At 37.5% G+C, this 14,502-nt stretch overlaps 1 protein-coding gene across 1 annotated transcript in view; it reads right to left on the bottom strand.

Moving 5' to 3' along the window:
- The window catches only part of LOC107655094 (sorting nexin-13-like), a 34,902-nt gene extending 26,362 nt beyond the window's left edge, over positions 1-8,540 (bottom strand). The window contains exon 1 of the mRNA XM_016442514.1: positions 8,386-8,540. Coding sequence (XP_016298000.1) covers positions 8,386-8,397 — 12 coding nt within the window. The 5' untranslated portion in view covers positions 8,398-8,540. The remainder of the gene's footprint in view (positions 1-8,385) is intronic.
- Positions 8,541-14,502: the final 5,962 nt, after the last annotated feature.

Genomic DNA, 14,502 nt, shown 5'->3' with positions numbered 1-14,502 from the left:
ATCTTGTAAGATGTGCTCCCTTTACACAGTGCGTGTGATCGCGAAATCGAAAGTGAAAGTAAACAGTGCAAACGTTCATTCAAAAATATTTAAATACACCGCATCCTGTGAGCTCCCTGATGCGCCAAAATTATATACAATATTAGCATGTTTAAAGGAGTGGACACGAAAATTGCGGGAGCGAAACACATGTTGCGGGAGCACGCGGCAATGGTCAGAGATTCAGCGAAGCGAGATTAAGAAAATAGCCTAATCCGGACATGTCTGGGGAAAAGAGGACATATGGTCACCCTAGCTTTAGGCATTTAAATGTAAGAATGTTTAGCTTAGCTAGCTAACGGTATCTACCTGCTGCCATCAGAGCAAGTGTAATTACTGCATTCACGCGCTCCTCGGATGCTCTCATTTCCCGAGTTGTGCTTTTAAGTCGGAATGTGAAAACAACATGGACACGCGTTACTACAAAGATGTGTTGGATTTGTATTATTAGAGCTCTCCGACTTGCGTTCGTGAATTTTCTCAGTCGAGAAATTATTTTTCACATGTGGTTACGGTGATACTTATGTCCGTTTCGGAGAACAAATATTTCAATCGATCGCTCAAGCATTTAAGTGGCACCGAAATGAGGCACCGAAATTTGCGTTCTGATTCGGTTCTAGTACATACCGGTTACGGGTTTCGGTACCCAACCCTAAACGTAACACCGTCATGTTGCTCAGAGACGTATAACAGTGCTGTGGCTTTGTTTGGAATTATTTTTGTTGGCGAAATAATTTGTCACACCTTCCAATGGCAGGTGAATTGAGAACATTTTCCAGCCATTAAACCGCGTTTTGCAGTATTTCTTTAAAATAATGTCATTAAATGACAATCCAAATGATACAAATTCCACTACAAATGCAAAATATCTGAGATGAACGAACTGAGAGATGAGTCCTCAGAATGATAAAGAGCAATGAGCTTGTCTGATTTGCATCTGGTCTCACTGTGTGTGAGTAAACATCATCAAAATGTTATCAAGTACGAGGGAAAGCAAACCACCTGCATGGCACCTAATCAAAAACTAGGGATGCACCGATACTGCGCTCCTGTACTCGTAAAAATGTTCCGATACCAAAAGCAGATGCCAAACAGCGTGTGAATAGAGATGTGTCCAGAAAAAGAAGCACTGAAAACAGAACAACAGAGAGTAGAATGGAGTTATTAGAGATTAAGGATGTCTATGAAGTACATGTAAGTAATTAATATAACGTTAAACATTCAATATTCATTTACGCCTGTATTGCAGATGTGCCCGAGCTGATAAGCAGAGCGCGCTGAGTGGATTGAGCGCGCGGCTGCACAGATGCACGAGCTTGTCGAGTGAATATCTCACAGACATCACTGGAAAGTTTGTAGTTCAGTCGGATATGTCAAAAGCAAGTAAGTAAAACAATGCACAAGTTACTAAAGTTATTTGATGGTAAGGAGAGCGAGAGAGAGAGAGAGTGAGAGAGTCCGAGAGCGCGGTTTAAAGCAGAAGTGAAACTAGCAGACTGGGTGAAATGCGCTAGGCTGTAAGTGTCTCTCTCATTCTGCACCAATACAAACGTGTGCGCGTATGTTTAGCTTGCTTTAAGGCCAAAGTATACTTCAGTTTTTACTTGTACGCGAGGGTCCGTGTACACTGCGCGTGACATCACCAAAATAGTACGCGTGCACTCGTATAATGTATAACGAGTGGTTCCCTGCATTATTTTAGGAAAACGTTTTGTGATTACAGTATTGAGCTGCTGCAATGGAGCAGCTCTAATGCGCCATTAAAATGAACAGTGAAAGTAACAAAAGCTTATACAATACATTTTAACAGGTATAATTAAGTGTGGAAATAACTGAAGGTAATATCTGTTTGCTAAATGAAGCCAACTAACATGATTTATATTATTATTATTACTACTATTATTTTGTTTCTGTACCCAATATTCAAAAAAAAATGTACAAATGCTGTGAAAATACAGGTATCGGTATCGGCGAGTACCAAAAATGATAGTATCGTTATCGAACTCGTTCTGAAAAAAGTGGTATCGGTGCATCCCTATCAAAATCCAAAGATAAAGTTAGCCACTACATCAATTCAACTAAATTTAGGGAAGGAAAAAGATGTTTTGAAACAAACAGTCTCCTTTAGTCATAAAAAAGTAAATATTATACTTAATAAACTTAATAAACTTAATATTATATTAGCAGTGTGTACATCGTGTTTATTAGATAAAGAGATTTGCTCAAATGCACATACAATCTAACTGATTGAAAAATGTCCTTGTCTGTGGGAAGATTTTCGTGTGCTCTGAAAAACATGTTTCGGACCTTATCACCACCAAACTAACCTCTAAAGAAGATAAAAGCAGATTACGGCCCACAGCGGACTAGAAAACAAAAGCTGCTCTCTTTGTCGTCAAACACACAATAATCCAACAGCTGTTTTACCTTTACCATGTTTTCACATCAGAACACATCACATAAGGTGACAATCTCCATCCAGTAAGAAGACAGACGAGCTGTGCGCTTTCGAGGACAGACACGAGGGGATGTTAATACAATCTAATAGATAAACCAATGAATCATCCATTTGTCAATGGAAAGGTGTAAAGCTGTAGAGTTAATAGGTCTCTTAACAGCGATGATCTCATTCTGTCCTGCTGCGTCCTCACAGGACGGGTCAGCGAAGACTTTAGCCAGGTTAAGATTATTATCTACCGACTGCCATTCAATCACCTGCTGCAAACAAGCTCCTCCTCCTTAAACTGCAAAATTCATTAACATAACGCTGCATGGCAGTGCGAACTACTGCTGTCGGCCTGCATATCTTCAGCTGAGACGAGGCCTTTATACACAGCCTGACCTGATAAAGTTAGACGGTGAATTTGCGCTGAGAAGAGCTCATTAAATGATAATTGTAAGTGCCAAAAAGTTCCCGAAGGTTTCAAGTGTGATCTTGCACAAAACTCATCAGGCTTCGCCATTAATTCAGGCTGGTCACCGAGGTCTATTTTAAGAGTGGTGTAAATACCCAAGGCTCGAGTGCCGCTGTCCTGAGATCAAACGCTGTGTATATAATCCAGATATAAGCTTTAGCACTCACAGAGAAAAGAGTACAAGCTCTCTATAGACCACATTATAGCTGCATTATACTTACTGACACTTTTTCTTAAAGTGAAATAAAATAATGCTCTTAAAAATGTAACACTTTTTAGTCTCTAAGAAAACAAGTTGTGTTTGCTCATGGAGTATTATTACTCTTCTTTTTTTAGCATTTAGATTTTTGCCTGACAGAAACAAAAAAAAAGTCTTATATCTAAATATATCTAACTATAACAAAATGAACCCTCAAAAGACATTTTTGTTACTTAAAATAAATGAACATTTAACTGAAATAAAATAAAATATACAATTTCTAATTTTGACATTTTCTCATCTCATTTTCTTAGTTTAAAGGGATAGTTCACCCAAAAATGAAAATTCTGTCATTAATTACTCGCGCCCATGTCGTTCCAAACCCATAAGACCTCCGTTCATCTTCGGAACACAAATTAAGATATTTTTGATGAAATCGGCGAGCTCTCTGACCCTCCATAGACAGCAAGGGTCCTACCACAATCAATAATACTGAAACTTAAAAAAATTATAATATAATATAGTCATAAAACAATAATATTATAATATTACTGATATTAAAATAACACTGGTGCTCTTCCACCTTGTTCTACAAAAGTTAATTTATTATTAAATATGATGAAATAAATAAAAATTCATATTGGTGAAAAATTGAAACATCTATATCTTGAAGGCTTTGTAAATATATATTAAAAAAAAAAAACACTTCCTTCATTTCAGAGGTTACATGGTGTAACTGTGAAATAACAGCCTGTCAGTATTAGATAATAATACCAGCTAATTAACACCCCATAACCAGGAGCTTCCCAAAGCTTTGATAATGAGCGGATGATGAGATTAACATTGTCACGGTGCCAACATTTCAGTATTCGGTACCAATACCAGTGAAAATCCACGGTTCTCGGTACCAATTTCGGTACCAAAGCAAAACACAAAAACATGCTAATATAACAACATTTTTATTAATAACGTTAAACAAAAATTAAATGTACAATTCCGCGGGAAAACTGCGGACTTGGCAACACTGGAAGAGGATAGCTTTCGGATAGCGCATCAAGAACTGGGTTGACCGGGTACTCGGTACCACCGGTACTTAAGAAAACCTGGTACCGTAACGTTTTCATTTTTTTAGTACCGACTTGGTACCGAAATACCGGGTCTTTTGACAACACTAGATGAGATTTAGAGCATATATCTGGCAAATCTGATGGGTATAAACAAGGCACATGCAGAGAGCACATCGAGCACGCTGGAACAGATTCAGTGCACAAGTGAACTGAGCTACTCGTGTGGTGATACAAGCCTGACTCTTAAGCCCCGTTCACACTGCCAGCGACACACGGCGACAAAGCGACATGCTCCCATTCATTTTCAATGGAGAGCTGGCGACTTCCAGCGACACGAGCGACAGTGACCGTTGGCGACAGAATGTGGGCATGTCAAGCGATGCGAGTCAAGCGACAAAAGTTAAGAAATGTTTAACTTTATGCAAATGAACAGCGAATTTCGCGAGCGACAACCAATAGGAGTGAAGAATCTGTCAGTGGCGCTCACACGTCACCGTCTCGAGTGCAGGCAAGATAGGACAGATTTCCTGAGCGATTTCACTGTTTTATATGATTTTACAGTAACCACATACATGGATATAAAAAATGACGCGTAGAAAAGAAACCGTTGGCTGTCTAAGCGAGTTCGATTCATACATTGATGGTTCGAGTTGTTAATTACATGATGCAGTGAGCAGTTTAGCACCGGTTAATGATTTAATGCACGAGCACTTCTGTAGTTTATATAACAACACTCTCCAACAGCAGAATGGTACTTTTATTTCTTTTAAGTCTAATTCCTAGTCATAATAGAATGATATCTTAGTTTTACCGGCAATATAGTTTGTGATTGCATTTTATATGTCCAGATATGTCCAGACGTGCAGTCTACCAATAACATTAGAGCTACAGCAGTAGGAACGCCCACAAGCGTCTTCACAGCACGGAGTCTAGCAACATACAGTGAAAAAGTCGCTGGCAGTGTGAACGGGGCTTTAGTCAAGCGCTGCCCATTTACAGTTTTGCATTCCTCTGTTGACACACAAACCAGCAGTGTACCCTGCAAGCATGCATACTTCTTAATATTTATTAGTGGAGCACTGAGGAAACAACTGAAACAAACATGATAAGACCCTGTTGTGCACGACATTGCTATAGATCTATATGTTCTTATTTACGGCAAAAAAAATCAAATATAACGTCAAATGAATCACAGCAGGCTGGCCTGAAATGCTTTGGTTCAGTGAAACATTTGCAGTAATGCATTAACTTCGAGGTGCACTCAAGACCTGATACGCCAGCAGAGACACGTGTGGATGCTTTTACAGCGGGTCATGTGACTAAAGAGGATTCGCCTCATCCACCTGTCATCAGGTGACGAAATACAGACACAGATTTCAATGCACTGAAACTTTTGACAAATGCATGATTTTCAGTGATGAAATATGGCGTGCAACCAACTGGCAGGCTTGTCTTCATAAGAAAACAAGTGGATAACCTGTAGATTATTTTATCTTTAGATCATTAACCTGAAATAACCCCAACACAGAACAAGTATAACAGACTCTAATCAGGCCTGTCATCATAACTATACTACAACATTTGCACGAGTTTCAACAATGCCTTACAGCTAAAACAAAAGGTAACACCCATTAACAAAATCATCAGGTTCCCACACTTCTCACTAATTGATTTCTATGACTTTTCCTGTTCATGATTACTGGACCAGATGCTGAAATACTAGGATACGGTATCCACACGTATGCTATGTGACAACTGGAAAAAAAAAACCTTATGATCTGAACAACAGCATTTGCATGGTCTTAAAGGAGTAGTTCACCAAAAATGAAAATGTCCACACCCTCAGGTCATCCAAGATGTAGATGAGCTTATTTCTTTAGATTTGGAGAAATGTATCATTAAATCACATGCTCGCCAATAGATCCTCTGCAGTGAATGGGTGCCATCAGTCCAAAACAGCTCTAAACAAATATGTTGGTGGATTTTAATGTGAGAGACAACAGGGGATGGACTTTATCACTGGAGGAAGCATTATTATGGACTCATATTTTAGCCAGAAGCAATGGTTTGAAATTAAAAACGTCTTGCTTATGGATTTGTTTCTTACAAACAAGCAGCTTTTGGCTTCTCAAGATGTGAACTGATAGACTGGAGTGGTGTGGATTATTGTGATGTTTTTATCAGATGTTTGGACTCTCATTCTGACGGCACCCATTCACTGCAGAGCATCCACTGGTGAGCTAGTGATGCAATGCTATATTTCTCCAAATCTGAAGAAGAAACAAACTCATCTACATCTCAGATGGCCTGAGGGTGAGGACATTTTCAGCAAATTTTCATTTTTTGGGTGAACTATTCCTTTAAATGTCACTTACAGCCAAAACAGAAGTTTACTGTAAAACTATAATTAGAGGCTGAAATGGCTGAAAGTAAGTGTCATGCAACCAGACTGGTATCTTGCCATCATAACCAACTACACCACAAGGTTTGCATAGGTTTAAACATTGCGTAGAGCCCAAGCAAGTTTTTCACTGTAAAATTACATGATCAGAAACTGAAATAACATTCACACAAGACTAGTCTCATAATGCCAGGCTTATCTTGACCAACTGGAATGGAAAGAATTCTGGCTTCTTCGACAAAAAAAAAACAAAAAAAAAGAAATTCTTCTGCCCAACAAAGTTGTTGGAAGTTTCTTACATTCTTTACATTTTGTCAAAAATTGTTTTTAATTGTATATAGTTTATTTTAGTAAACAATAAACAACGTGACGGGTTAAAATAACATAAGAGAAGTGCAACAAAAACAAATCCATGTTTCTCATCATACAAACACATTCATGATCTGAACTACAAAATATACAGCTAAAACAGGCGTTTTTACTTTTGTAAACGTTTAAGTTTTTAATATAAACATATTAGGGCTGTGTGATATTGAAGAAAAATGCGATATGCGATACGATACGATAATGCTTAAAGTGCCACATGCTCAGATGAAACAGTTTTACTCAGCTGTTGCTGAGTCAGTTCTGTGAACTTCTATAACTATCTTGTGTCATATATATATATGGTTATTTGTATGCATGTATGTATCAAGAGCTCCTGTAAAACCACAACAAATTCCTTGTTTGCGCGCACACTTAAGTGGTGAATAAAGCTGATTCTGATTCTGATTCTAACAAGAAAGCACCCCTACAACAACTTCTGAAAGTGAACGGAAGTGTTTTACTCTAGCATTACATAAAAACGTAATTTTAACATTAGTGTAATCATTTTAACATGAGTTTAGGAACTGAATAATAAAAAGGAAAAATACAACACTGCTTAGTATTTACTCTATGAATTCAATATGCACTGATTCTTATTTAAGCTACAAAAGTTATTTAGGTAAAAACAGTGAGTGATTTTCTCTTTGTCTTTTGTTCATGGCCCCAAATATTGCAAGCTGTAGCGATATGCATATTGCGATATTTGCGATTTTTCGATAATTTCGATATATTGCACAGCCCTAAAACATATGATCAGATACTGAAACAACGTAGTGACAGACACAGAAAACAAGTGTCTGTTATCATGCATGTCCATATAAACAACTTCGTGACCTGGATTACAACGCTTTAATTGTCCCATACACACAAAACTGACATTTTCCTTCAACATACGTTACATGTTAGTGTAAATACACGATCAGAGGCTCGAATGACACAAACACACATGACAGTAACAAGAGTTTCACACACATGCCACGACGCAGCTGTCATTTTCCACCAATTCTCAATAGAAACAAGCTGAAGCACGCAGAAAACACACAAAAGCCCCTCATCTCCACACACAGCTGTCACACACACACTACTCATGTAACGTTAAGCACACATATATGATGTAAATAAACCCAGACAGCTGATGTTAGCCGAGCTAGCTGCAGACTTACTGTCAGCGCTCAGAAACATCTAATCTCATCGCATTAATACGTGTAATCCTGCACACAACTCGTGTGTGCGTTAAAGTGTGTAACCGTGTGTATACTTCAACGTGCGTGTGTGTGTGTGTGTGTGTGTGTGTGTGTTTATTTACCTGTTCAGGTAACCCGCGGCTAGGCTAACAGCAGCGGGAAATACAGCGAAAGCAGCACACAGCCCAAGCAGTTAAAGAAAATCGTGACTTACCTCTGCAAACATTATTTAAAATGCAAAACCGGAGGTCGTTCAGTTTATCCCCGCCACATTTTTAACGTTTTCCGTTCTTCTCACGTTCAGAAACTGAAGCGCTTCAGGACTGCGAGCGACCTGCCTGCAGCCGCCATGAGCGCGAGCTCCACAAGCCAACGAGTCTCAGCGTAAAAACTAGAGCGCACACTCCGGTGCGCTTCTGAGGGAAGATCACGTGATGGGAAACGCGGGCTCCGATTGGTTCGCGGGATTCTATCGCCCCACGAAGCTAGCGATTATTATGACTATAATTGATTGATAAAAGTACACATTGTGAAATTTGCCTAAATTAAACTTCATTATCAAATAATGTGAGAATGTATGAGTGCACATTTTTTTAAATACAGTGCTTCATATGGACTTATATTTATAATATTAGCCGCCGAGCCCTATGGTATTCTATTCCCTAGCACGCTGTTGCTGTAGAGTGGGCATACTAGTCAAAAAGTTGACCTGTAGCGTAACCCGTGATTGGTCAGCGCGTGACGACAAACCTTTATCTTTAGTGATCTTTGGTAAATTTAAATAGCACAGACCCTGTTTAGAATCGACGATCTATACATAGTAACGTGCCTCGGCTTCTGGAAAAAATATTTCACAATCAAATTAGTTCACAAACCGTGCGTCATTTGAACGCATTATGCGGATCCAACAGTTTACTCTCAGTCAGTACACTACTCTCAACATGTGACACAATGGAACACTGAACGTGCTCTCTGGCGCACAGCTGGAATGAATGCATTTCTTTTTCTTTCCTTTCCTTTTTTTTCTCATAAGGTCAAAAGTATTCCACAACATGTCGCCAGTTTTAAACACAGTGTAATCACTGCAATAACATGTAAAAGCTTACATTTTTCATTCTAATGCATCGTGAAATTGCATTTACCTGTTTCCAGGTGCGCAAAGCCTCGGTCGGGTCACACTGCATATTTCCAGTCCATTTCAAAATCCAGGTGAGCTTATTCATCATAAGACTTGATTTGATCAGTCCAAGGCAGAAATAAGTAGCATGTACTGTATTTCCTCCATGACAGGATAAAGACCGGGTGACGTCAGGCCAAATGTTCCGCATGACGTCACACTGAATGATCCCAAACAAACTTTGGACCTTATATAGGTTTATGACCATAAGTGTGTCCAGAAAAACAGATCAGGAAGATTAAAATACCGTAACTGCAGGGTAATGCACATGAGAGTGATACTGATAAAAGGCTGTTGTTCTGTGGATATGAGCCTACAGACTTGTTTAATAACTTTTTTTAAATTATTTAACGAAAACGGAATGCATTAGAATTGTAAAATGTAAATACATGCTTTGACGTCATGATTGACAAATACATTTCGCATTCATAAATGCAAACATTCTAATAAGACTCTTTATGGTTTTGTTGACTGAAGTAAAATTGTACATTGACAATTTTAGATACTAGGTTTGTGAACTGTACAAAATATGTATTTTATATTTTTATACCCACCTTATTTCCTTTCCTTTCCTTGTATATTGTTTTTGCATTTGAATGAATATGATGATAATGTTCCTGTATAATAAAAAAAAAGCATTTTTTCCCTGACAGCAATATTTTATGATAACATGTTAATATTTATAAAAGTCATAATTTCTTTAACATTCTAATTCAATATTAATATTTATTTTTAAATGCATGTTTAAAAAATGTAATGTCAAAAAAATATATCTATCTATATATATCTATCTATATATATTTTTCCCAACAATTTAACTTTAGATGATGCTGATAGTCTAGCTAAATGAAATTACAATAAAGCCAAATAAAATTTGCTAAATTATATTTCTATCTGTATCAGAATGCTTTTATTATGTGGTTATGATGTATAGCCTACGATCATGTCATAGTCATTGCGTTATATTCTTTACCCTGTCAGCATGTCTTGAGTAATATAAGGCAGTATAGTGATGTGAGGAACAGTCAGTGTGGGTTATTCTGCTGCATCTCTTCTGTCGCGCTATTTTTAGATCTCGCGTCTGCTGCTGTGCTCGCGAGCTCGCGCGCTGAAGATCCGCGGGGCGTTTTTATGAATGAGTGTGTGATCGTCGTCCTTTCTATCGCAGCATCCCACAGACGAGCAGGAACAGAGAGACACTCCTTCAGGTGAGTGCATGTCTCATTTTAGCATCCTCTAGATAGATAGATAGATAGATAGATAGAGAGAGAGAGACACACACACACACACACAGAGAGAGAGACACACACACACACACACACACACACACACACAGAGAGAGAGAGAGAGAGGATGCCTCACAGTTTCTCCAGGGCATCTCAGTTGATTTTACTGCATTGCTGTGCATATAACATTCATATGATGCATGCATTTCTGAACTGTATTTTTTAGTAAAATATAAAGGGTAAAACAATTATGAAAGGTAACTGCTAAAAATATAAAAAAATCAGTAAGAATAGCATTTTTTTCTGAAATGTCAGCAGGTATACGTATGAAAATAATGCATAATCTAATTAAATATGCACATATTTCCAGAACAGAAATCTGAACATTAAAACAAATTTTTTGTTTCATTTTGTTGACATATTAGAGTCAAAGATTTTTACAGAGGGGATTTTGTTTATCTCCTTTTATCACTCTGTAAATCTATCACTCTGTAAATCAGAAAATACTGTCAACAGCCATTAAAAAAAAAAAAAATCACTATCTTTTTAGGAATAAAATGTTTTATAAAATCAGATGAATGATATATGAACAAACCCCTCTGTAAAAATCTTTTGAATTTTGGTGTATGTAACTGATATATATCTGGTGTATGTATGCTGCTGAAATGGATATTTAAACATTAAATAACATTAATAAATAACGTTAAATAAATATAACATTAAATAAATAACATTAAATCATTAAATCTACAGCTGCAAATAGATAGTGTAATAAAATAAACATTGAAGTGAGTATTTTGGAAGTCTTTCCACTAGCCTGAAACAGCATATTATAAAAAGCCAAATAGCCCCAAAGATGTTTTTGCCTGTAGTGTCTTGTCTTAAAGTAGTTCATCCAAAAATAAAAATTTGCTGAAACCCACTCTCAGACCGTCCAAGATGTAGATGAGTTTGTTTCTTCATCAGATTTGGAGAAATGTAGCATTGCATCAGTGTCTCAGCAATGGATGCTCTGCAGTGAATGGGTGCCGTCAGAATGAGAGTCCAAACAGCTGATAAAAACATCACAATAATCCACAAGCACCACTCCAGGGCATCAATTAATGTCTTGAGAAGACAAAAGAAACAAATCCATCATTAATGTGTTTTGAAAAAGTTGTCTGTATCAGGAGAGATATCTGCACCGTTTACAAGCCAAAACAGTTCAAAACAGCTCTAAACAAATATTTTGGTGGATTTTGATGTGAGAGACAAGAGGAGATGGACTTTTTCACTGGAGGAAGTGTACAAGATGTTAACTGATGGACTGGAGTGGTGTGGATCGCTTGTGGATTATCAGCTGTTTGGATTCTGTAGTTTATTTTGCATCTCTAAGTGATTATAGTCAGTGTGTTTTGTGTTTATATCTCCGTTAAAGGACTCACATGATGCTGTACACTCTTTATCATCGGCTGGCTTCATGATGAGCTCACCGCTGGATGCAGGTACCTCTCTTTACTGACCTTTTGACCTCTCACACACAAACCTGGTCTGAAAGTAGATGTCTCGATGATAGCTTGTTGGCTCACTTTAGACATGCTTTGGCTGCATGCTTTAGGGAGACTCAAACTGACAGATTCTCTCTGACATGGTGTACATCTGATCATATAATGATAAGTTAGATTAAAGTTGATTAACAACTGATTAAAGTTGTTATTTCATATTTTTAACTACTTTTTTATTTATTGTTATTCTACAATGTGAGAAACATAAAGAATGCAATGTGAATCAGTGTAGCTGATATTGTAATCGGTGTATTGTGACAGTTTCGTCTGAGAGGATTTGAAAAGAGTTCACGGGTGTGTGTTGTGTGACGCAGATGGTGTGATTGTTTAAATGATGTCAGCACTGAAAACTTCAGCTTCATTTTGGCTCATCCATCCTCAAAGCTCTCAGGATGTAGACAAGTGACATTCCTCACACACTGACATATGCATGTAGTTCCCTTACAATCTATTACACAATAAAACACACACACACTCACTCACTCACACACACACACACACACACACAGTCTGACTTACAAAACACACATATACACACATAATCAAGCAAACTTAAAAAACATTAAAAACACAGTTCAGAAATTTGTGGTTGGTATTTTTTTTCATCATATATATACAGTAAAATCAGTAATATTGTGAAATATTATTACAATTTAATTTAACTGTTTTCTGTGTGAATATATTGTAAAATGTAGTTTATTCTTGTGATCAGACTGTATTTTCAGCATCATTACTCCAGTCTTCAGTGTCACATGATCTTCAGAAATCATTCTAATATGCAGATTTGCTGCTCAAGAAACATTCCTGATTATTATCAATGTTGAAAACACTTGTGCTGCTGAATGTTTTTGTGAAAACTGATACATTTTATTTTTCAGGATTCACAGATGAATAGAAAGTTCAAAAGAACAGCATTTCTTTGAAATAGAACCTTTTGTAGCGTACTAAATATCTTTACTGTCACTTTTAATCAGTTTAATGTATTCTTGATGAACAAAAGTAATAATTTCTTTTAAAAATCACCCCTTTTGAACAGTAGCTCAAGCACACACATCTGGCTTGCAGCATATCTCCACCTGCACTATATAAAGTCACATGCACTTGTGTATTTTAGCCTCAAGAAGGCGCTGTTGCAGTTGAACCCGCACGTGTTCATGAGCATGTGTGTATTTTTTGTGTTATGCGTGTCTTGTCTGATTCCTTGTATGTGTGTCATGAGGTGTGATATGTAGATGGTCTCCATCCAGTGTGTCTGAATTGGTTAAAACTGCCAAAATGTAATGATCAAAAAGGCAAAATAGGATTTTTTTTTGTTATATTCGAGATAATTATATGCTACTACTCACCGACATCATGTGACAACAATGTAGCTGCTGTTTGAAATGTTTATCATTACATAATGCATAGTTCCACATATGTTAGGACTGAAATATACTCCTATCTACACAAATAGCATTCAATCTGATTATAGTGCATACTGTGCATAATGCAGTTTTCAGTACACTTGTATTCTGTTCCAAACACACTCTGGTCTTTATAGAACAGGCTGTTTTGCTGGCGTGGTTATTTTTATCTGTCCTCTTTTACCTTGGGAGTGTCTGTTTCTCTGTCACCGACCTGTGCAGATGACCTATTTTACAACACTGCCATTGTTTTGTCTGGAGAGGAAGAGCAAGAAAGCTATAGGTCTCTGTGTGTGTGTGTGTGTGTGTTTGTGTGTGTGTGTGTGTGTGTTCAAGAGTTAAGCAATCAGTACAAGTAACAATGATGTACTGTATTATTAAGAGCATGCACTTATTAACTAGAAAGTCAATAAATGCATTTATTTTCACAAGAAAGCGGTGTTTGTCCGTGCAAAATTCACAGGCGCAATGCTAAAGTGTTGCATGTTTTGACATGCGGTTGCTAGGGTGTGCTGGTTGGTTGCTAAGGTGCTGGGTGATGCATGCTTTAGCAAACTGCACTAAAACTGCTTGGGAAAACAGAGCTGCGATGGCATTTGCGGCCATAGAACAACTTCATCTCTGTCACGCATTAGGAATGTCTCGCTCCTGGGAATTGTGCTTTTTCTGGATTACAAAAAGATTTCCTCCTTTTCCTAATTCATTCGGCAGGCCTGAGGGTATTCCACGTCATTAACCGGTGTTTTACATCCTATTTTTCTTCTGAACTGGCTGATGGTCAGGTGTTTTCCCCACAGGGCGGTTTAACGGTGTTTTCATGATGCTGTTTAAAGAATCCATGAAATCAGATTTGAAGTTTTGTGAAGAGGGAGAAACTGAGAAAGAGATTCAAAGGCTCATCAGGAAAAATTATATATATATATATATATATATATATATATTAGTGCTGTCAAACGATTAATCGCGATATGCTGTATGTGA

Source organism: Sinocyclocheilus anshuiensis, unplaced genomic scaffold (genome assembly GCF_001515605.1).
Source record: "Sinocyclocheilus anshuiensis isolate Anshui unplaced genomic scaffold, SAMN03320099.WGS_v1.1 scaffold515, whole genome shotgun sequence".
NCBI classification, from domain to species: domain Eukaryota; kingdom Metazoa; phylum Chordata; class Actinopteri; order Cypriniformes; family Cyprinidae; genus Sinocyclocheilus; species Sinocyclocheilus anshuiensis.
The sequence above is the reverse complement of the archived record's forward strand: the minus strand, read 5'-3'. Positions and strand labels throughout refer to the sequence as shown.